The 23,160-nt window shown below is 50.0% G+C and overlaps 2 protein-coding genes across 2 annotated transcripts in view; both read left to right on the top strand.

The window, feature by feature from the left end:
• Nucleotides 1-23,160, top strand: part of LOC141730023 (serine/threonine-protein kinase pim-1-like) — a 354,289-nt gene that overhangs the window by 249,552 nt on the left and 81,577 nt on the right. The gene's annotated exons all lie outside the window — the stretch shown is intronic.
• The window catches only part of LOC141730024 (uncharacterized), a 110,749-nt gene that overhangs the window by 23,504 nt on the left and 64,085 nt on the right, over nucleotides 1-23,160 (top strand). Inside the window, 2 exon segments of the mRNA XM_074546663.1 lie at nucleotides 10,823-11,278; nucleotides 15,435-15,702. Coding sequence (XP_074402764.1) covers nucleotides 10,823-11,278; nucleotides 15,435-15,702 — 724 coding nt within the window.

The following is a 23,160-nucleotide window of genomic DNA, read 5'->3' on the forward strand; positions in this document are numbered from 1 at the left end:
TGACCATGTGGGTTATATTGTTGCCAGACAGTGAGGCAAAGGGCACTGCATTTTGTCAGGGGTTGGGAGGAAAGGCCTTGATTTAGGGTGGCCGACTTCAAGGGTGGAGTTCTGGAGGTACTGACAGTGGATTGACCGTGGGGGTGTGACCCACAGTTGTGGGGGTGGAGTCCGGAGGTTCGTTCAGGGCGGAAGAGAAGGTTGTGGTAGCAGGAAGTGGAGGACCCAAGATGGAGGCAGGATGGTCGGGCTCCCAAGCCACATTCAGGCTCCTTCCATCTTCAGTCTCCAGGGCATGATGCTCCAAGACCGCGTGGCCATTGCCATCTTGGACCATCGTGGAAGGTCTGAGAAAGGCAGGTTTGAGCGGAGGTCCTGAGTTTGGAGTGTCTCAGGGTGGTGTGGAAGATGGGGAGCATTTGGGATGCAATGGGGTCCGTTTTGATGAAAAATTGAAAAGTTTAACTCCCATTGAATCCCAGAATTCAGTGGTATGAATTTCATCAGCAGAGGCATGTGGAAAATTTTTAATGATCCACCTCATAATTGATTTTAATTTGTTCTTTGAAAATACGTTGTCATGATCAGTGAGAATTAAAGCATCCATATATGCTCCTTTCTACTTTGGACATCTGGCTGCCCATTTTTCTCTTTCTCTGCCTAATGTAGAAGAGCCACCAGAACACCCCAAATCAATTATTGGAGGTGGGTGCATATTGTAAAAACACAGTGGCAAAATGGGCAATAAATGTCTTGCATTTCCCCAAACCCACTTACAGTCCTATGCAGGTGAAACCGTCATTGTCCCTGCTGATCCTGGGCAAGGTTCCTTGAAGTAAGGATGAATCCACCAGGCCTGGCACAATTCAAAATTCTGGGGAGCACTGACCTATCCATCAGCTTACCCCAGCTGACGTGACTGACACAGGGAGCCCCGAATGTCATGGTCCCTTTTCAAGCACCAAATGTCCCAATGAGGGTGGCTGTGACAAACCTCTCTGGTTCCCTGACTTCAGGGCAAGGGTGGTGAAAATGAAAAGGAGCAGGATCAATGGAGTTGTTTAAAAGAAACTTTAATAACAGGGTGAAAAACAATAAACATGGAGTAGTCACTAACAGTATGAGGGGCAGGATCCAAAGACCTGAGACAAAGGGGAAGCGACAACATGTACACTTGGGGGTAGAACCCTCTAGAACAATAACCCTATAGGGTAAACAAGTAACCAATAGGGGAGTAGAACTTGGAGAAGTTAGCATAACAACACTAAAGGCTTATTGAGTAACTATCAAGTTCACCCTAAGTCAAACTAATCATTCCCAGCGCTTGAAACTCATGCCCGATTCTTTTGGGGTAAAATCTGGCTGACTCTGAGTTACAGCTGGGCTAACTACCACAGCTCTACTTTGCAATGGCCCCTTAGGACCATGTAGCCCAACAGAGCCTCAGTGATGTCTTTGGTTCCACAAGGCTCTACAGTGTCACAATGGTCCCTTGGATCCATGGTGCTCTGCAGTGTCACAATGGCCCCTTCATTTCACAAGGCTCCCAGTGTCACATTGGTTTCCATAGGAAGGAAACCACGGAGCCCCCATGTTTCTGGAGCTAATGAACAGCAACCACCAGAGGCCAAGGCAAGCCTGACCTGTCTGTCCTGGCAGGTTTGCTTGGAGCAACCCTTGGATATTTGAAATTATGAATGCGGAGTCCTAATTTCAGACATTTGTGCCTGGAGAAGAGGAATGTTTTTCTTCCATAAAAAGAAAAGCAGAGAGCCCTTTCCAGTGTGTGGAGAACAGGTGAGTGCTGCCCCTCAGGAGTCAAAGACCAGTCAGACCTGTCTGTCCCGGCAACTTTTGTCTGGCAACAATCCTTAGATACTCAGAAATTTGGATTTTGGCCATGGATGCCAGGAAAAGATGGACAGTTCTTTTCCATAAAAAGAAAACCCCAGAGCCCCAGTGTTTCAGGGGCAGATGGGAGTGGCCTTCCACATTCCAAGGTCAGCCAGACCTGTCAGGTGACCCCTGAGAGGCCAAGGCAGCCACACCTGCTTCATGTTCCCTTTTCTCCACAGGGAACAAGTAGCTGCTTGCAGTGTCACAGCAGCTTCTTGTTTCCATGAGGCCTTGCAATGTCACAATGGTTTTCTTGCTTCCATGATGTCCCATGGTGTCATAACGGCCCCTTGATTACACAAGTCCTTAAGGATCTTAATGGTCTCCGTGGTTCCACAAGGCCCCACAGTGCCATAATGATTTATTGTTTCCATGAAGCCTCACTGTGTCCAATGGCCCCTTGGTTCCATTGGGGCCCAGTAGTGCAACAATGATGTCCTTGTTTCCACAACTTCCCATAGCATCAGAATGGCCCCATGCTTCCATGAGGCCCTGCAGGGTCATAATGTTCCTTTGGTTCCGTAGGGCCCCATAGTGTCACAGTGGTCTCCATGATTCTGTGGGGCCTTGCAATGCCACAATGCTCTCCAAGGATCCACAGTGCCTCGCAGGATCACAAGGCCCTTTGGCTCCATGAGGCCCTGAAATGCAACAATGGTCTCTTGGCTCCACAAAGCCCTGCTGCTTCACACTGGGCCCTTGGGACCATGTGGTCCAACAGAGCCACAAAGATGTTCTTGGTTCCACAAGGTCCCACAGTGTCACAATGGCCCCTTGGGTCCATGGTACCCTGCAGGGTCACAATGTTCCCCTTGGTTCCACAAGGTCCCGCAGTGTCACAATGGCCCCTTGGGTCCATGGTACCCTGCAGGGTCACAATGTTCCCCTTGGTTCCACAAGTTCCTACAGTGTAACAGGTTCCACAAGGGCCTGCATTGTCACCATGGCTCATTGGTTCCACAGTGCTCCGCAGTGTCACAATGGTCTCTATAGAAAGGGAAAAAGTGAGCCCCAGTGGTACAAAGGCAAATGAGAGGGAGTCACCAGAGGTCAGATCTAGCCAGACTTGACTGTATGGGCAGGTTTTGTCTGGGAGTAACCCTTGGGTATAGAGAATTTTAGACGCAGAACCCCAATTTTGGCCATGGGTGCCTAGACAAGAAAGACAGTTCTTTCCCATACAAATATAAGCACGTGTGCTTCACGGTCAGATGGGAAGTGGCCCTTGACATGTCAAATTCAGGGAGACCTGTCAGACAGCCCCCAGGAGGCCAAACCAGGCAGACCTGTTCCATGATCCATTGACTTCATGGGTCCTCACACTGTCACAATGGTCTCCTTGATCCCATGAGGTCTGGCAATGTCACAATGGCTTCTTGCTTTCATCAGCCCCAACAATCAAAAGGGTCCATTGGGCCCACACAGCCCCACTGTGGAACAATGGCTCCTTGTTTCTATTTTAAATCAATCACAATCAAACCACAGTTTGATCATTGATCCTTGCTTCCATAGGGCCCATGATTTGCACAATGGTCTCCTTGATTCCATGATTCCTGGATTCCACAGTCTCACCATAGTCTCTTTGGACCTGCATTGTCACAGCTGACCCATGGTTCCATGAGGTTCCGTAGTGTCACCGTGGTCGCTGTCAGAGGCTGGATGAGATCGATGTCCCGAGACACCTTGGGATGCTCGGAATGCCTGTGTGGGGCCAGGGTCGGGTCAGGCCTTGGTTTGTGGTGGGACAGAGCCGCGCCCCCAGCCCTGGCCCAGCAGAGCTGTCAATCACACAGCAGGGGGTGATGTTATCCCAGCTCTGATTAGCTTAGCTGCTAATCAGTCAATCACACACTGGCAGCTGGTGCTACCCTAGCTCATATTGGACAAGCAACTGGAAGTCCCACCCCAGGGGCGGGGCCATGAAGGCCCAGGGGGTTTAAAGCCAGACCATGAGGCCAGACTATGATCTGGGTCCTGCCTTCTCTTGGGGTTCCTCCCTTGGGGATGCTGGAACCTGAGCAGTTGGTACCTATGTGTGTGTCTTTCTCTGGATCTTCTGTCTTTCTGTTGTTCTCTATTCCTTCTCCTTCTAATCCTACTCACCTGGAACATTTTTGGTAACTTTACATGTTAAGGGTTAAAGGTTTTTAGGTTAAATGTGTGGGAATCCAGGGCACAGAGAATATTTTTCTGTCTGCTCTGAGGGGTCCTGACCCCCAGAGAAACACTGCCTTTAACCTTACCTCATGGAGAGGACTTCCAGGACTTTGAGACAGATTAGAATTTACCAAAGTGTGAAATAAATTAAAAGGTTGTATACCATGTCCCTTGGGTGAGAAATTTATGTTTTGGGATTTTTAAGGGTCATCTAGATAGGAAGCAAAATGGAGGAATTTGGGTGTAGTCCCTTTCATCTTCTTCATCTACTCCATTTTCTGCAGTATTGGTGGCACAGGATGATTGGTCAAGGAAAGCACAGTGCAGAGATTATGTGGACAGTCAAGGGATGAGTTATTGGTCGATAAGGAGAGATAATATATGTTTTAAGAGTTAATTGGTAACTTTCAAAGACCTTGAAACCGAATATTTTGGGGCAATTTTGAGGTGTTTTTCTAGCATGCTAAGCCTGATGTGGACATCAATGCAAAACTTGAGATAATATAAAAATAAACTAGAAGCTGAAGACCAAAAAGGTCCTCTGCATCTCCTTTTATCTGGCACTGAACTGCTCCAGGATGGTTTCCCCCATCCAGGCAGCCCCCAGAATGGCCCAAGGTAAAACAAACATCAATAACTGGTACCCTGACAATATTTATAATAAGTTGGTTTTTCCATAAAGTTGTTTACTGAAGGGTGTTGCTTTAATTGGCCAATCACGTGAAATCTGTTGATTAAATGACCAATGAGGTCCACCTGTAGCAAAGCAAGGTGTAAAAGAAGAGGATTGAAAAAACAGGTGGCTTTTAGCCCTTAGATGTCTGACCTGAGTCTATGTCATTTCTGATTCAACGGTGACATTTGGGGATCTCTGGAGGCTATTGGGGCTCCTTTCTGCACCCTGTGACCCAACAGGAGCTTCTCTAATAAATTTTGCCTGAAGGTCTCACTGTGCCCATGACATGAACCCCTGTGAGTGTCTGGGACATCCCGGCTCTTTGGCAGCCTGGGGACTCCTAGGATGTCACCGTGGACCCCCCGTGAGTGTCTGTGACAGATCAGTGCCTTTGCAGTCCAAGGTCCCCTGGGATGTCACCATGGAATGGCTGTGACTGCCTCTGACCACAGGGCTCTTTACCATCCTCAGAAAGCCCTGGGAGGCCTCCATGGAGCCCCTGTGTCTACCTGTGACATTCCAGCTCTTGAACAGCCTGGAGACTCTTGGAAAGTCCCCATGGAACCCCTCTGAGGGCCTGTGACTAATCGGACCCTTAGCAGGCAACCATCACCAGGACCATGTTGCTATGCTCAGTTTCCATGGCAACTGTCACCAGCCCCATGTTGCTATGGTCAGTCCCTCGGCAGCTCCATGGAGACCCTTTGCCAGGGCTGGTTGCCATGGACACCAGCTCAGGCCTGCAGCCAGAGCCCGTTGCCATGGTAACCATTTGCCCCATCCCCAAGCTCATGGGATCCCAGAACCACAGAATTGGCTGAGCTGGGAGGGACCCATCAGGATCCTCCAGTCCAACTGCTGGCCCTGCACAGGACACCCCAACAATGCCAGCCTGGGCCTGGCAGCGCTGTCCAAACGCTGCTGCAGCTCAGAGAGCCCTGGAGCTGGGACCCTTCCCTGGGGAGCCTGGACAGGGCCCCAGCAGCCTCTGGGCAAAAACCTTTTCCTGACATCCAACCTGAACCTGCCCCAACTCAGCTGCAGCCGTTCCCTCCACTCCTGTCCCTGGGCACCAGAGGGAAGAGGTTCCCACAGCCCCAGCCAGGGACCCGCTCCCAAGGCTGTTGCCATGGCCACCAGGACTGGGAACAGCTGGGATGCTCGGTTTTCAGGGGCCGGGGTTCAGGAATGGGATACCCCAATTTCCTGCTCCTGCTAAAACCGTGCTGCCCTCCTGCCTCCCATGGAAAGCACAAAAGGCAAAGATCCTGGGCTGGGATAAGAACAATTTATTTGGAACAGCAACAAGATAAGGAAGAAACAGAAGCAGAAACAATACTGATAAGAGATAAGAAAAAGGGAAAACTACAACACAACTGCCTGGCTCTTCCTGTCCACAATTTCCCCCTGCCTGGAAAGGACACCCTTCTCCTCAGGGAGAGAGAGGGTCCCTTTCCTTACCCTGGCAATGTTCTGAGGTGAGACTGAATGTAATGACAGGGCCGTGGCCAGATCCTCATGTTCTTCAATCCCACATCAGATCATTGGCAGGGGCAGGAAAAGGGACAGCTGTCTTCCCAGAATGGATCACACAGAAAATGGATCACCAGGGCTCTTCCCAAAATGGGTCCTCCAATGGCAGATGAAACTGGAACTGGGCATGAAGTCCTTCTGGAGTCAGGGCTCTCGCAGGGCTTCCCTTACTGGTGCCTCTGCTGGTACATGGTCAAGTCAGAGTTCTGGGCGAAGCTCTTCCCACACTGGGAACACTCGTAGGGCCTCTCCCCAGTGTGGATGCGCCGGTGCCTGATGAGGAAGAAGTTGTGCTTGAAGCCCTTCCCACAGTCAGGGCCTCTCGTCAGTGTGACTCCACTCATACAGACGGAGATTTGATCTGGTCTGAAACCTCTTCCCACACAGGGGACATTCATAGGGCCTCTCCCCAGTGTGGATGCGCTGGTGGATGATGAGGTGGGAGATGCGCTTGAAGCCCTTCCCATAGTCAGGGTAGCAGAAGGGCCTCTCATCCATGTGAATCCGCTGGTGGCGGAGGAGGTGAGAGCTGCTCTGAAACCTCTTCTGACACTGGGGACACTCATAGGGACTCTCCCCAGTGTGGATGCGTTGGTGGGTCACAAGGGTGGATCTGTAGCTGAAGCCCTTCCCAAATTCCCCACACTCGTAGGCCCATTCCCTGGTGTGGATCATCTGGTGGCTGCTCTGCCTGAACCTCTTCCCTCACTCCAAGCACTTGTGGGACTTCTCCCCATCATGAAGCTGCTCCTGGGCCATCAGCTCTGACCTCTGGCAGGAGCTCTGTCCACCTTCCTGGCACAGGGTGGATCTTTCCTCAGAGCACCCTGGGCTGGGGTTGGAGCCCCTCCTCCTGTGGAATCTCTGGGAATTTTCCTCTCCATTCAATTCATGTGCCATGGAGCCTCTCAAAACAGCTGCTTCTATGAGGTTCTGCCATGGGGTTTTATCCTCCCTGGTCTTCATCCTCAGTTCCTTCCCTGGGGGAGGAAGGACAAGGAGAGGATGAGATTTGCCTCCATGCCAGAGGGACGGGGAAGGAGATCCCTCCAATGCATCCCCAGCAAGACGGGGTTGGCACTGGGGCTGTCCTGCAGCCAGGGGCCGTGCTGGGCTGGGAGCTGGAGGAGGAGAGAGGGGGAAAGGGGCACTGACTTCCTCCTCACCTGCCTGGGTGTCCTGGGGCTTTGTGTCAGTTTGAAAAGACAGGTGTCTGCTAAGGAAGGCGGGAGACATCCTTGAAACGGAAAATGTTAATCCCTTCCCTTGGAATTATAATTTTCAAAGTAAGGGGCTGTCAAGCGAAATCTGTGGGAGGAGGAATAACAGTTCTTCGGTAGGAAAATTAAAAATACAAATGAAATAGTATTAAAAATCTACTTGCAGTGTCAGAATACAACCTGAAACCCTGTGGGTCAGAGTGTTGGTAGCACTCCTGTTAAAGGGTGGCTGCAGTGCTCCTGGAGTGACAGAGGTGGTTTTGTTAGAGCAGCGATCCTGCAGAAGGATGGAGTTTTCCTCTGAAGGTCCAGTGGTGGTGTAGATCAGCCTGGTCTTCCTTTGGGATCCAGTGGAGCTGAAAGCTGCTCTTGTGGGTGTCCTGTGGGAGAAGGCTGACTGTGTTGTTCATATCCTCAGATTATATCCAGGTAGGAATGTTTGGCTCCTCCCTCTGGGTGGAGTTTCTCACAATGGGATGATGTAATTTTTATCAGTGACACTCAATGGCCCATTACCTTAGGATATCTCCCTGGAGGGAGGATTCCTTGTGTAAGAGATAAAGTAAACTGCTCAATTAACAAATGATAATTGCCCCACCTTTAACAGATGGTAATTGAACACACACTCAGCTAAACCTGAGACACTGTTCCAGCCTTGGAAGGCAGGATTTGGTACCAGGACTTGTTAGGGAATGCAACCCTGACTGAAGGCAGAGATAGAATCTCCAGAGCCTGCAGCCAGAAATGCAAAGTTGTGTGATAATCATTTCAACATCTTCTCTTTTGGAATTATTTACTAATGATTATTTGCTTTGCCTATCTAATATTTTTGTAAATTTTTGAAAACTTGCATTATCTAAATTAGCCTGTTCCTTAATATAAGTTGGTGTCTGTGTCTTTGGTGCTGGCCCTGCCCACCAGTGAAACAGGGCCTCATCCTGCCTAAGTGTTACCTGGGGAGACAAAAGCGCTCACTCCAAAATTCCCCCTTCCTCCTTGTTCCCCCCATTTCATACACTGATCATGATGTGCTCTGGTCTGGGGTATCCCTGGGGTCAGCTGGGGTCACCTGTCCGGGCTCTGTCCCCTCGCAACCTCCCCCACACCCTCAGCCCCTCCCCAGCATGGCTGGACAAGGGGCAGGACAGGCCTTGGCTCAGTGCAAGGTCAGCAAGAACAAAACCATCTCTGTGTGCTCAGCCCTGTGCTCAGCACCCGGTCCCAGCATTTCCTCTGCTCCCACCCCGGACCCCCCCTTTCCCACCCCTCTGCCCCACGGCCCCCATAGCACCAGCTGACAATAAAGCAATTCTACGTCAATTCCAAGTTTCATTGGTTCCTGCACAGCTCCAGCTCAGCTGCTGGCAGGTTCCAATAAAAGAAAAGTGCAAATTCAGCCCAATACAGATATTATTAAAAGGAAGGGGAAGCTCTGTGTAGCTGTCACAAAGGTGACAGAGATGAAGAGAATAATGATTCTCACATTTTCCAAGGAACTTAAGCCTGGGAATTCAGTAGTTAATTGGGAATTTAGCTACTGGAGCTGGGCTTCTTGTAGGACTTTCAGCAGCCCCTTGTGTTCCTCACCATGGGGTGAATGAACCTTGTCAGTCTTGCTGGTATCATTTGCTCCCTTTCCTCCAGTGATTTTAACAAACTTTTCAAGCAAGGACAACAAAATATTTCCTTTATACTGGCCACCCACAACAGCCATTTTTCTCATTAGTTCTCTCGTAGGTCGCTCAGAGGAAGCTGCATCCAAGTTTCAAGAGAGAACCACAACCTCCTCAGAGGAGGGAACCATGATGTTGTCAAAGGCACACAGAGAACAGCGCCTAAACACACTGTGCCAAAATAATGTTGCAATCTGGTTAAGAAGATTGTTAGAGAGATGCCTCTGCACCGATTAATGTGCTAACAAGACGAAATCCATCGTGGATTTTATTGAACAATAAATGTGAGATAGAGAGAGTGTTGGAAAGAAAAAGAAAAGGGGAGAGAGCAAGGGAGTGACAGGGACAGAGACCTCCCTGGGGCAGGGCCAAGTGTGACATTGTCCCCTGTGTGTGCGGCCTTCCTGGGGTGGGGGTTTTACACCTGAGCCAGTTTGGGTAAGGGGGGTGGTGTTCACCCCCTGAGCAGGGATTACCCCACTGTTTCAGGCTGCAATGCAAGATGTAACCAAATGCATGATTTCAATCCCCATCTTCATCAACTGCTATAAAAAGGCAGGCAGTGTTCTTTATCTCTTCCATGACTCAGCCCTGATAACGGCCTCCAGGGGAGATATCTTCTGTTAATGGGCCATTAAGTGTCACTGCAGGACTGATAAAATTCCATCATCCCATTGTGGGATGCTCTGCCGAGGGGGAGGATCCAAGCATTCCTACCTGGATATAAGCTGAGGCTTTCAACACCAGGAGCATCTTGCCTACTGGATTCCCAGAGGACAAGAGCTCCATAACCACCACTGGACCTTCAGAGGAAGACCAGACCCTTCTACGGGATAACTGCTCTGACAGAATCATGTTCATCACTCCAACAGGACTGCAGCCACCATTAAATGTGACTGCTGCCAACACCCTGACCAACAGGGTGTCAGGTTATATCCTGACTCTCTCAGTTTAAGGCAGTGTTTCTGTATCATTGCCTTCATCTAAATTTTCTTATTAAATTGAAAATCTGGTTTAGACCCTCCCCAGGTTTGCCTTAAAACCAGTATAAAAGACAATGTGCGCACCACTTGTTTTCTTCCCTAAAAAGGATTTCCTATTCCCAAACCTTGACTCAATGAAGGAGGAGGCTGTGAGGAAGAGGAAAGAGCCCTGGGATACCCAGGCAGGTGAGAAGGAAGTCAGTGCCCTATTCCCCCTCTCTCATGCTCCAGCTCCCAGCCCAGCACAGCCCCTGGCTGCAGGACAACCCCGGTGCCAACCCCATCTGGCTGGAGATGCACTGGAGGGATCTCCTTCCCCTTCCCTCTGGCATGGAGGCAAATCCCATCCTCTCCTTGTCCTTCCTCCCCCAGGGAAGGAACTGAGGATGGAGACCAGGGAGGAAAAATCTCCATGGAAAAACCTTGTGAAAGAGGCCATTTTGAACGACTCTAGTGCACAGGAATCCGACAGGGAAGAAAAACCTCAGACATCCCCCATGAGAAGGGGCTCCAAACCCAGCCCAGGGTGCTCTGAGGAAGAACGACCTAGCCTGTACCAGGAAGGTGGACAGAGCTTCAGCCAGAGCTCAGAGCTGGTGGCCCATGAGCAGCTTCATCATGGGCAGAAGGCCCACAAGTGCTTGGAGTGAGGGAAGAGCTTCAGCGGAGCAGCACCCTGTTCAGCCACCAGATGATTCACACAGGGGAATGGCCATACGAGTGTGGGGAGTGTGGGAAGGGCTTCAGCTACAGATCCACCCTTGTGACCCACCAACGCATCCACACGGGAGAGAAGCCCTACAAGTGTCCCGAGTGACAGAAGAGGTTTCAGAGCAGCTCTCACCTCCTCCGCCACCAGCGAATTCACACAGATGTGAGGCCCTTCCACTGCCCCGACTGTGGAAAGGGCGTCAAGCGCAGCTCCCACCTCATCAGCCACCAGTGCATCCACACTGGAGAGAGGCCCTACAAGTGTCCCCAGTGTGGGAAGAGGTTTCAGGCCAGCTCCAGTCTACTCCTGCATGAGCGCATTCACACGGATGAGAGGCCCTTCCACTGCCCCGACTGCGCGAAGGGATTCAAGCACAACTCCACCCTCGTCACTCACCGGCACCTCTATGCTGAGGAGAGGCCCTACGAGTTTCCCCAGTGTGGGAAGAGCTTCACCAGCAGCTCTCCCTTGACCAGACACCAATGGAGGCACCAGTAAGGGAAGCCCGGGAAATGCTCCAATTGCAGGAAGAGCCTCATGCACCACTCCAGCTTCATCCCCCATGGGAGGATCCACGTTGGGCAGAGCCCTGGTGACCCACATTCAGTGATCTGTGCTGGGAGGACACCTGGCTGGTTATCCTTTTGGTTTAGCCCCAATTTCCTCTTGATTTTTCTTTATCACTTAAAACCACCTGAAATAGGACTAAAAAGAAAGAAATTTATCAAAAATATATAAAGTTCCATCAGTTAACAATTACTTGACTAGGAATTTATGGGTTTGGGACATATTCTGGAAGATTTGTGGATTCTTGGGGGATTTCAGCAAATGTTCTCCATATCCTTGCACTCCAGAATTCAAGACAGGTTGGTATGTCGCCTCAAAATTATTCAATCTTATTGAAACACCTCAATTTTTCCCCAAAATTGCTCAATCCATGTAAATACGCCTTATTCTCACCTAAGAAAAACTCAGTCCCATGCCAAATCTACTTGATTCCACAGTCTCCAGGGTGAAATGGGATTGGAAGGAGATTGGGAGAAGTGGGATCCAAATTTGAGCGTGTGGGATTGAGAATGTGTAGGTCTGGGTGCATGTGATCTATTTTGATAGTAAATGAAACTTTCAGAACTATTGATTTCTGTCCCATTCCTTTTCAGTCAGTTCTGGTCTGTTTTTCAGAGTGCCACCTTCTCAGCTTATTGTGTTTGTGTCCTCCTTTCTCTCCTGCCTTTCTTTGCCTGCTCTGTTTCTCTTTCAGTGACTCTCTTGACCCAGGGCAGATCCCACCAACGACCCTGCCCTGATTTAATTCCCAATCCAGGAGCTACAACAACCGTGGATGAAGTTATGAAGGCTGGCAGTGAAATGTCACTGTAAGACCTTGCTCCACTTGGCCTTTGGCTCCTTCTTAAGAGCTTTGCCTCCCAGGGGAGGAAAATCTTTTCCTGGCTGGGAACTGCCATTCCAGCCCCTGAGAGTGGGTGCCGTGGATCCCAGAGGGGCATTCCCGAGGCTCCCAGGGTGCTGCTCCTGCCGTGCCTCCCAAGGAGCTGTGCAGGGCCAGGGGACAAGGTCCAGCAGCTCTGTTAGTTCTGCAATGCCACAACGGCTCCTGGTTCCTTGAGTTTCCCTACTGCCAACAGCAGTTCCTTGGTTCCCATGATGCCCTGCTGTGTCGCCATGGATATTTGGTGCCATGAAGTTCTCCAGTGTCACAATGGCCTCCCTCGCTCCATGAGCTTCCACAGTGTCGAAATGGCTTCCTTGGATGGGCAGTGTCACCATGGACCATTGGCTCCATGCTGCACCTCTGGGTCACCATGGACTCCTTGGTTCCATGAGGTTCTGGGGGTGTCTCCATGGTCTCTTTGGATACACATTCTCACAATGGACCACTGGATCCACGTGGTGCTGCTGTGTCACCATGGCCCCTTGGTTCCACGGCACTCCATGGTCACAACTGACTCCTTGCTTCCACGTCACCCCCTCAGTGTCAAAATGGCCCCTTCATTCCATGAGGAATACAAATGTTGTGTAGAAACATTGAGCAAATCCTGCTGAACACACCTGGGAACATCTGTTTGCATTCAAGAGAGAGGTTAAAGGTGAGGATGGCACCAGCAGCTTCCATCTGCAACAGAGATTCAGGGAAAGGACGGGGATAGAGAATTCAGCTGCAAGACTCAGAGAATTCTGCTTCCAGAGATCATTTCTGCTCACACTGTCCTTTGGAGAAAGGTGACACCATTCCAGGCAGCCTGTACTGATCAGGTGGTTCCTGAGAGGGGTTTGTTGTTCAGGAAACCTGCTCAGGCTTTTCCATTCTTTCCTTCCCAACAGGAAAACTTCCCTTGGGCCTATGTGCAGGCAGAGCCCTGAGGAGAGCAGGTGGGACATGGTGCAATGGGCTGGGACATGAAGCTGCAGAGCTCAGGGGACAAGGTTCTGCTGCAGGGCACAGGGATGTCAGTGCCAGGTGGGCCATGTCAGATATGGTGAGGCTGGGGGGAGGAACAGCTTGTCCAAACAGGGTCAGCCCTCAAGGGGCTCATTCTTTTCCATGCACAGACCTCCTAAGGAGACATTCAGCATCAATATCATCTAGGGAATGCTTTTATCGGCTCTTCTCTGAAATGGAAAATAAAAAAAGATTCATTTAGTAAACAAAAAAAGTCATGAGGTGCACTTGGAAGTTTTCCTCCTTAACAGAATTCCAAACTGACTCCAATCAGCTGTTCAAGTACTGGAGAGTTCAAGACCATTGAAGGAAGACAAAGAGCCCCCAAGGGCTTGTTGTATTTTATTGAGCCCCAGGGTGGATTTGGGGCTGAGTCCAACACCCTCAGGCACTGAGAGGGGGCTGAAGAAGCTGCTCAAGGAATCAGCAGCAAAACTCCAAGTCCCTTGGAGCAGCGCTGGGCTTCACTGAGGGCAGGGAGTGCCAAAGGCTGCCCAGGGCCTGGTGAGAGCAGATCCTTGAGGCCAGGATTGCAGGCAGCCAAAGGCTCTGAGCAGGGAACTGCAATGCTGAGCAAGGCCTGGGCTGGCTGGGGGAACAGAAAGGCCAAGCCCTGAGCCCAGCCTGGGACAGCAGGGCCTGTCCCTCACGAGTGGCTCGGGGCTGTTTGTGGGGCAGTGGGATGTGAGGGGCAGCAAGGACAAATGTCATAAACCTGGGTGACACTCCAGATCCTCATGGAACCAAAGAGCCAGTGGGACACTGTGGGAAGTTGTGGGACCAAGGGGATCATTGTGGCACTGTTGGGGCCCATGGAAGCAAGGGGCCAGTGTGACACAGTGGGGCCTCATGGAAACAAGAGACCATTGTGAGCCTGCAGGGCTGGAACACCCCAGAACACTGAAATGCTGGGGATAACCAAAGGTTCCTTGACTTGAGTTTGGTGCACAGGAGAAACACCAACCAGATATTCTCAACACAGACAGATGCTAAAGAATACTCTTAATAGCAAGGGATCCACAAGGATCATCAAGTCCAGCTCTTAAGTGAATGGCCCACTCAGGAATTGAACCCACAGCCTCAGTGATACCAGCACCATGCCCTAATCAACTGAGCTAAGAGGTCAAAATTACACAAAATTTTACTGGCAAAATAGAGACAATCAAGGAACTTGGGCTAAGCATTTAATACAACATCCACTTCAGCATGAAACTCTTATCAAAGCATTACCATTATTTACTTAGCCCATTTAACCTAAAAACATTTACCCTTAAGATGTTAAGTTACCCAAAAATATTCCAGATAAGTAGGATTAGAAGAAGAAATAGAGAACAGAAAGACAGAAGATCTACAGAAAGACACACACATATGTTGGGAATTTAGCTGCTAGAGAATAGAAAAGTACAAAACCATGGCTAATTCCAAGTCCTACACCTGCAAGATAACAGTGTCCTTGGGCCTAGCTGTGGTAGGATAACAAACAGTGAAAGAGGCATGAGAAAAGAGACATGTAACCCCTAAGGAATGAAGAAGAGTTGATGGTATAGTTTAACCAATAGATTGCTTAGCTTACAGAATATTCATAAGCTTATTACTCGCTGTTTTCAATAAACGGAACTTGCTTATCACTCATATTGAGTGTCTGAGTCTCCCCTTGCCGACAAATGGCTCGACCCCGACAAAGGCCTCATTTTTTTTTCTCTGTAACAAATGGCGCCCAGAACAGGGACCCGAACCCCTGCGAGCCACGGTCGGTGCAGTATTTGCGTGTCAGTCCCGACGCAGCCCGGGAGGCACAAAAAGCGGCCCTGCCTTAGGCAACCCTATATAGGAGACCTGGAGAAAGGCAAAAGAGTGGGCAAAAGAGTGAGCTTCGGTGCCCTGACGACCTCATCAGGAGAGTCCAGCTGACTGAATGCCATTGAAATCCTGGAAAGGCTTGGAAAAGCTGCAGCGTGCTAAATGAATGACAAGTTAAAAGGTAATACAGGGACAAACGGCATATAATCCTTTTAAATGCTTTTTAGAAAAGCGGGGACTATAGACTGTTGACTTGGGAAGAGAATTCCCGAGATTGCTGCAAGTATATGCGCAATAAATCAGCGACCCTGCTGCAATGGCAGCAACAGCCGCGGCTCGGGACACCTGCAGGGCTGTGCCACTCCAATCTCGGCATGGGCGCAGCGGCGGGAGCGACGGCGGCCGCGGGGGGAACCGAGCAGCCGCCGGGAAAGCGACCCGCGCGGCCACGAGCGCAGCGGTGTCTGCAGTGCACGCAGCAGAGAGCCCAACGCGGGGGGGATGCCCCCCCCCGACACAAGCGCCGCGGGACCGGAGCCCTTTTTCCAGCGGAGCTCTTCTCCCTCTGACCCGCAGCGGGCAAGGGCTTCGGTGTGAGACCTTAACAGCCATAATAATCGTAACTCTTGTCAACTAAAGGAAAAGATTCCTGCTGCAATTAAGAGATCAGTGATGGTAAACAAACGACACCAAAGACTATTGCGCCAGCGTTTATTACCTAAGTTAGAAGAACCCTATTGTTTTTTTTAGAAGAGACTGTGAAAAAGAAATCAGCGCAGTGAATGCGGGAGACAAATTTCGGCCGATTTGGCTCACAAGTATTCGTTGTGCTGTCTTGGGGTCACCAGTATTGACACAGACTCTAAATACTAGAAGCACAGTCTTTAATCGGTAGAACATCAAACTCTGAAATTATGATTTGAAAAATTTGAAAATGTTAAATTTTCAAATAAGGTAGTTGTAGAAGTAGGATGTGATGAGTGTGTTTTTTGTGTTTTTTAAGCATTGTTTAAATGTGGTAAAGGTAAAAGCAAACACTGAATTCAAAAGAATTTTTTTTTTACATGTATACCTTAAACAAACTTTTTATGTTTAAGTGCATTCAAGTATAAAAAGGCTGAAGCAAATACGTGAAGAAAGCTGTTTTAGTTTAGTATTTTAGAATCAGGCCTGTAAGTAAGTTATAATAAATGCTATATTTTATTTTTATAGTAAGTTTTATTTGTTATTAAGTAGTTTAAGTTAAATTGTGTATTAAGTGCCATTAAATGTTAAATACTGTTAAGGTTAAGTTTTGTTAAGTTTTCTGTTAAGATTAAATTATATTAGGTTTAAGTTAAGTTAGATTCTGTTAAATTTGAATTATATTGGGTTTAAGTTGTATAAAATTTAAAGTCAGTTAAGTTCTGTTAAGGTTAAGTTCGGGTTAATTTAAATACTTTAAGTTTAAGTGTTTTAAGTGCTATTAAGTTTAAGTAATGTTAGATAGATTTATGCTTTTATGATAGGCGTTTGTTTTATGACTTGTGTGTAGAGTGTTGTTATAAACATTAGAAAAACTTTAGTTAAACACAATCAGAATCTGCTGTTTAAAAATAGAAAGCAAACTTTCTTTGGCTTGTTTTTGTGGGTTATGTTGACACACCTGGGTTTTGTTTAAGCTTTGTGGCACATAGAATTCTTTTTTGTATTTGTTAAATAGCATATCTTACGATTAGTGATAGCCTTTTTGGTTTGTTTCCCTAGCTTGGATTGCTTGTGAGAGAGAAACCTTACTAGCTAAAAATATTGTTTAGTTGTTAGAATTGCTTATTCTTGTGTTGCAAGGAGTGTGACATAATTAGCCCATAGAATTTTTTTTAAAAAATAAAAACAGGGGAGATGTTGGGAATTTAGCTGCTAGAAAATGGAAAAGTACAAAACTGTGGCTAATTCCAAGTCCGGCACCTGCAAGATAACAGTGTCCTTGGGCCTAGCTGTGGTAGGATAACAAAGAGTGAAAGAGGCATGAGAAAAGAGACATGTAACCCTTAAGGAATGAGGAAGAGTTGATGGTATAGTTTAACCAATAGATTGCTTAGCTTACAGAATATTCATAAGCTTATTACTCGCTGTATAAGTGTCTGATGCTCTCTCTTCAATAAAGTGGAATTTGCTTATCACTCATATTGAGTGTCTGAGTCTCCCCTCACCGACAAATGGCTCGACCCTGACAAAGGCCTCATTTTTCTCTGTGACAACTTATTGCACAATATCCTGTTTGAAGTTGTCTCAAATTGTGTGAGACAGATGGCTTCACACAGGAGCATCCCCAAGGCTGCTGAGGGGAAGGCACAGAGGAGGACAAACCCAGTATTTCTGAGGGAACTCCTTGACACCAACCCAACCTGAGTTGTCAAACAGCAGACCTGATGTTTCGAGACATGGGCCAAAGGGGAAACCTTTCAGTGTGTTTAGTCCAGGCTGGGTTATGCCCAATCCCCCGAGAGCCTCTGTCCCAGCCCAGCAGTGGCTGCCAGTCCCTGGCACAGCACAGGCAATGCTCCACAGCCACCTCTGCAGCCCCAGCCCAGCTCCTGAGGGACCAAATGAGCCCAAGTCCCACCGGGGGGAAGGGCCCAGGAAGACCAAGGGGAATTTGAGGCTGACCACAAGGCATGCACACGTCTTGACCCTACCTCCTCTTGGAATTTCCATCTGAACACTGCTGGAATCCAGTGTTGGTAGCTGTGTGTGTGCTCCTCTGAATTTTCTTTTATTACTTTCTCTCTTTCTGTATTTTCTTTTCCTTCTTCTAATTCCCTCTTCTTGCCAATTTTGAGTAAGTTAAAATTGAACACACTTAGAGTTTGTGAAAGTGAAGGGGCCAAGTTAATGCTTTGAGAAGTGTTTTGTGTTGATTGAATGTCATATTAAACCTTTTGCCAAAGTTTCTCTGATTTTCTAAAGTTTCCAGTAAAAGCTGTTTTGTTGTTTTGAGCTCCTAAGAATCTTTTGTTGGTATTTCTCCAGAGTCCAACTCAGAATACGCAAAGAATTGTAATTAATTTTAAATTGCTCCTTGAGAGAGTTGTTTGGGGAATGGCAGTCAGGGCTTGTGTGTCCTGCTTGGCACAGCCCAGGCAGGGCTTTCCCAGACACATTCCACACTCCATTTCCCAGCTGGAGCCGCTGGTGCCTCTGAGTTGTGCTGCCCCCGCACCAGGGACGCTCTCCTTGTCTGCCCATTCCCCCACGGTCTCAGGGCAGGGATGGCCTCAGTGGGGGCTGCTGACATCCTCAGCACCTTGGAGGCTGCTGCTGGATTTTCCTGCTCCAGAGGCTTGTTCAGCCTTCAGCTCTTCAGTGCAGGAATTCAGTGTCCCATGGCTCATTAACATTCAGAACATCTTAACAAGCCAAGCCTCTGGGGGTAATTGGATTTAATTTTCAAATATTTTGTGGTTAATTAGACGAATTCCAGTAGTGTGGTCAAGTTGAATAGGTTCTATTTAAAGAGACAGTGTGAAAAGATTTCCTAGGTCCAATTTAGGTTTCTTCTCCCTGTTAATTTATTGATACGTGTAATCTCCAGCTGACACTGAATCTAAGTACCTCCTCATGCAGTCTGAATAGATATGAAAATAAAGACCCTCCATGGCTGACAATCAATCAGACTCTGTCCCTACCCCCACCCCACCATTTCCCCCATCCAAGCCCTGGCACTCAGAGCAGCCTTTTCAAATCTGAGCTCCCTCCAGCCCAGGCTGCACCTGCAGCTTTCAGCCACTTGGCTCCAACTCCCACCTGCTTTCCTTGGAGAAGGAGCTGCCCGAGGCACATAGGGATGTTCATTTCTTGTCAGCCAACAAAGCCAAGGGAAGGCACAGCTCCATCAAATGCGAAAGTCATTCCTCTGCTGGATATTAAATCCACTTTGCACAAAGACACTCTCAGAGGAATGGAAAACACCTTCTGTGCCCAGCACAGATCCCAAGCACCCCCCAAACCCTTCCTGCCCCAATTCTGCTCAGATTTGCTCTTTGCACACATGAGTCACAGGCTGAAGTCAGGAGCTCCCTCCATGCCCAAAGGGAGGAAAAGAGAGAAAGGGGATGAAGAGCTCTCCTGTGCAGAGCCAAGGTCCAAGTGCAGCCCCTGCAGTGGGAGCCACAACTCATCAGGTTTGTGTCCTTTGGGGTCAGGGCCTGGTGACACTCAGAGGCACCGGAAGATTCCTAGCCAACAAACACAAGTTGAACATTTGAACAGTTTAATAACCATCACAGCTCTTACCTCAGCTCTTTGTGATGTCCCAGCAGCATCTGACATGTCCACCATCCCCAGGAGATCTGTTCTGGAACAGTTTTAGACAGAGACATAAGAAAATATAATTCTGTGATAGATATAATGACAATTAGGTTGTTATCTAATGTGATATATATTTGAACATCAGAATGTCTGGACAACTCCCTGAAGTTCAAAGCATGAAGCCATTCAGTTGAGAGGCGCTTGAATGACCAGAGAGCATCTGAAGAAGGAAATCTGTGATCAATGGGAAGGTCATAGATCAGGCTGGTCGGGTGAAGAGATGTCCTTAGATGTGGCCATTTAAACATGAGAGCTGGAAACACTGGAAGGAAGAGGATCATGAAATATTAGACTAAATGTTGGTGGCTAACATAGAGAAGAAGACTGATATTTTTTCCTGGAATCAGTACAAGAATCCAGTAGATCCAGAAAATTCCTGTTCCTTGTGGAAAAATATGCCATCTCCTAAAAGTACTCAAGTGAGTCAGATAATAAAGATTTGCTTGTATATTAGGAAACTAACAGGTATTGAAACCTGTGCCCCTTTCCAGGCAGACATCAGTTGCTCGCCCATGAACAGGCAGTGCCAGTTGTGCCCTGAGATGCCGAGCTTTGATTGGATCTCTCTGAGAGCACCTGAGGGAAAGCAGAGCACCTTGCAAGCTGCAGGTCCCTGACAGCCCTGAAGGGCTCCTGTTCCATCAACATCTGCTCTGCTCCAGTCTGAAACAGGGCCCAGCATGGTGCCGGGATCATCAGAGAGCTGAGGTGTGTGCGGGAATTCAATGCCCTCCCCATCCTGCAGCAGCCCTGCATTTCCCTCCTGCAGCCTTGGTCTCCAGCACAGCCATGGAGGCTCTTTGGGCTCTGGACTGTTCCTGCAGCCCCCAGGGGCAGCTGAGCTCTGCCTTTGGCACAGTCAGGCCTGGCCAGCACAGGCCATGCTCAGCAATTCCCTGTGTGTGCCTGGCCTTGCTGTCAGCCCGGGCAGTGGCTGCGTGGCCCCTTTGTGGCCCTGTGCTGGCCCAGCCATGGTGGCCCAGCCCCTGTGCAGGCCCAGCCCAGACAAGGAGCATTGCGGCTGGGAACGGCCCCTGTGCCATGGTGGCCACAGCAGCCTTGGGGCTCTGTGCCCCATGGCCTCCCTGCTGGGCAGCCTCTGCCAGCTCCTGCAGAGCCCCTGGCACCTGTGGGGCTGCACAGACAGCCCTGCCCCGGGCTCTGCCAGCCTCTGGGCCAGCAGAGAGGCAGCCAGGGCTGGCCATGGCCGGGAACAGGCCCTGAGCCCCGCAGGAGGATGGAGCTGGGCCACAGCCAAACTCAGCCCAGGCCAAAGCTGGGCTCAGCAGCCAGGGCTGCCAAGGGCTGGGCAAAGAGGCTGGTGCTGACAAATATCCTGGGCCCCCTCTCTGCTCTGTCCATGCCACCAAGGGCACAGAGCAGCCTCCGCTCTGGGCCACTTGCCAGCCCCCTGTTGCTATGGTCAGTATCCATGGCAACCATAACTGGTCCCCTGTTGCTATGGTCAGTTTCCATGGCAACCATCACAAACCTGCTGTTGCTATGGTCAGTTTCCATGGCAACCATCACCAGACCCCTGTTGCTGTGCTCAGTCCCTTGGCAGCTCCATGGAGACCCCTTGCCAGAGGTGGTTGCCATGGACACCAACTCAGGCCTGCAGCCACGGCCCGTTGCCATGGCAACCATTGGCAGCCCCATCCCCAGGCTCATGGGATCCCAGAACCACAGAATTGGCTGAGCTGGGAGGGACCCATCAGGATCCTCCAGTCCAACTGCTGGCCCTGCACAGGACACCCCAACAATGCCAGCCTGGGCCTGGCAGCGCTGTCCAAACGCTGCTGCAGCTCAGAGAGCCCTGGAGCTGGGACCCTTCCCTGGGGAGCCTGGACAGGGCCCCAGCAGCCTCTGGGCAAAAACCTTTTCCTGACATCCAACCTGAACCTGCCCCAACTCAGCTGCAGCCGTTCCCTCCACTCCTGTCCCTGGGCACCAGAGGGAAGAGGTTCCCACAGCCCCAGCCAGGGACCCGCTCCCAAGGCTGTTGCCACAGCCACCAGGGCTGGGACCAGCTGGGATGCTCGGTTTCCATGGGCTGGGGTTCAGGAATGGGATTCCCCAATTTCCTGCTCTTGCTAAAACCGCGCTGCCCTCACTGCCCTCCCGCCTCCCATGGAAAGCACAAAAGGCAAAGATCCTGGGCTGGGATAAGAACAATTTATTTGGAACAGCAACGAGATAAGGAACAAATGGAACAGTAACAATATTGATAACAGAAAGGATAAATGAAACTGTTTACAGGGAAAACTACAAAACAACTTCCTGGCTCTTCCCAACAACATATGTCCCCTTCCTGGAAATTTCAGCCTTCTCCTCAGGGAGAGAGAAAGTCCCTTTCCTGCCCCTGGCAATGACCTGAGGTGAGAGTGAATGCAATGACAGGGCCATGGAAAGACCCTCATGTTCTTCAGTTCTACACCATGTCATTGAGAGGGGAAGGTATTGGGCCAGTTGCCTTCCCAGCATGGATCATAGGGAACATGGATCACCCGCGCTCTTCCCAACGTTAGACCTCCATTGGGGATGAAGCTGGAGCAGTGCATGAAGCTCCTCCTGCAGCTGGGGCACTCGCAGGGCTTCCCTTAGTGGTTCCTCCGTTGGTGTTTTGTCATGCTAGAGCTGCTGGTGAAGCTCTTCCCACACTGGGGACACTTGTAGGGCCTCTCCCCAGTGTGGATGCGTTGGTGGGTGATGAGGTGGGAGTTGCGCTTGAAGCCCTTCCCACACTCCGGGCAGCGGAAGGGCCTCTCATCCGTGTGAATCCACTGATGCAGGAGGAGATTGGAGCTGCTCTGAAACCTCTTCCCACAGGTGGGGCACTCATAGGGCCTCTCCCCAGTGTGGGTGCGCCTGTGCCTGATGAGGTGGGAGTTTTGCTTGAAGCCCTTCCTGCAATCAGGGCAGCGGAAGGGCCTCTGCTCTGTGTGAATCTGCTGGTACTGGAGGAGACTGGAGCTGGTCCGAAACCTCTTCTGACACTGGGGACACTCATAGGGACTCTCCCCTGTGTGGATGCGTTGGTGCCTGATGAGTTCTGACCTGCAGCTGAAGCCCTTCCCACATTTCCCACACTCATAGGGCCATTTCCTGGTGTGGATCATCTGGTGGCGGATCAGGGTGCTGCTCTGCCTGAAGCTCTTCCCACACTCCAAGCACTTGTGGGGATTCTCCCCATCATGAAGCTGCTCATGGACCACCAGCTCTGAGCTCTGGCTGAAGCTCTGTCCACCTTCCTGGCTCAGGGAGGGTCTTTCCTCCTCAGAGCACACTGGGCTGAGTTTGGAGCCCCTCCTCCTGTGGAATCTCTGGGGAGTTTCCTCCTCGTTGGATTCCTGTGCCCTGGAGTCACTCATAACAGCCTCTTTTACAGGGTTCTGCTGTGGGGATTTGTCCTCTCTGGTCCCAATCCTCAGCTTCTTGTCTGGGGGAGGAAAGACAAGGAGAGGATGGGATTTGCCTCTGTGCCAGAGGGAAGGGGAAGGAGATCCCCCCAGTGCATCCCCAATAGGATGGGGTTGGCAGCTGGGTTGTCCTGCAGCCAGGGGCCATGTTGAGATGGGAGATGGAGCAGGAGAGACGGGGAAAAGGGCACTGACTTCCTCCTCACCTGCCTGGGTGTCCCAGGGATCCTTCCTTTTCCTCACAGCCTCCTTTTCCATCTGGCAATGGTTTGGGGATGGG

Source organism: Zonotrichia albicollis, chromosome 9 (assembly GCF_047830755.1).
Source record: "Zonotrichia albicollis isolate bZonAlb1 chromosome 9, bZonAlb1.hap1, whole genome shotgun sequence".
Taxonomy (NCBI): domain Eukaryota; kingdom Metazoa; phylum Chordata; class Aves; order Passeriformes; family Passerellidae; genus Zonotrichia; species Zonotrichia albicollis.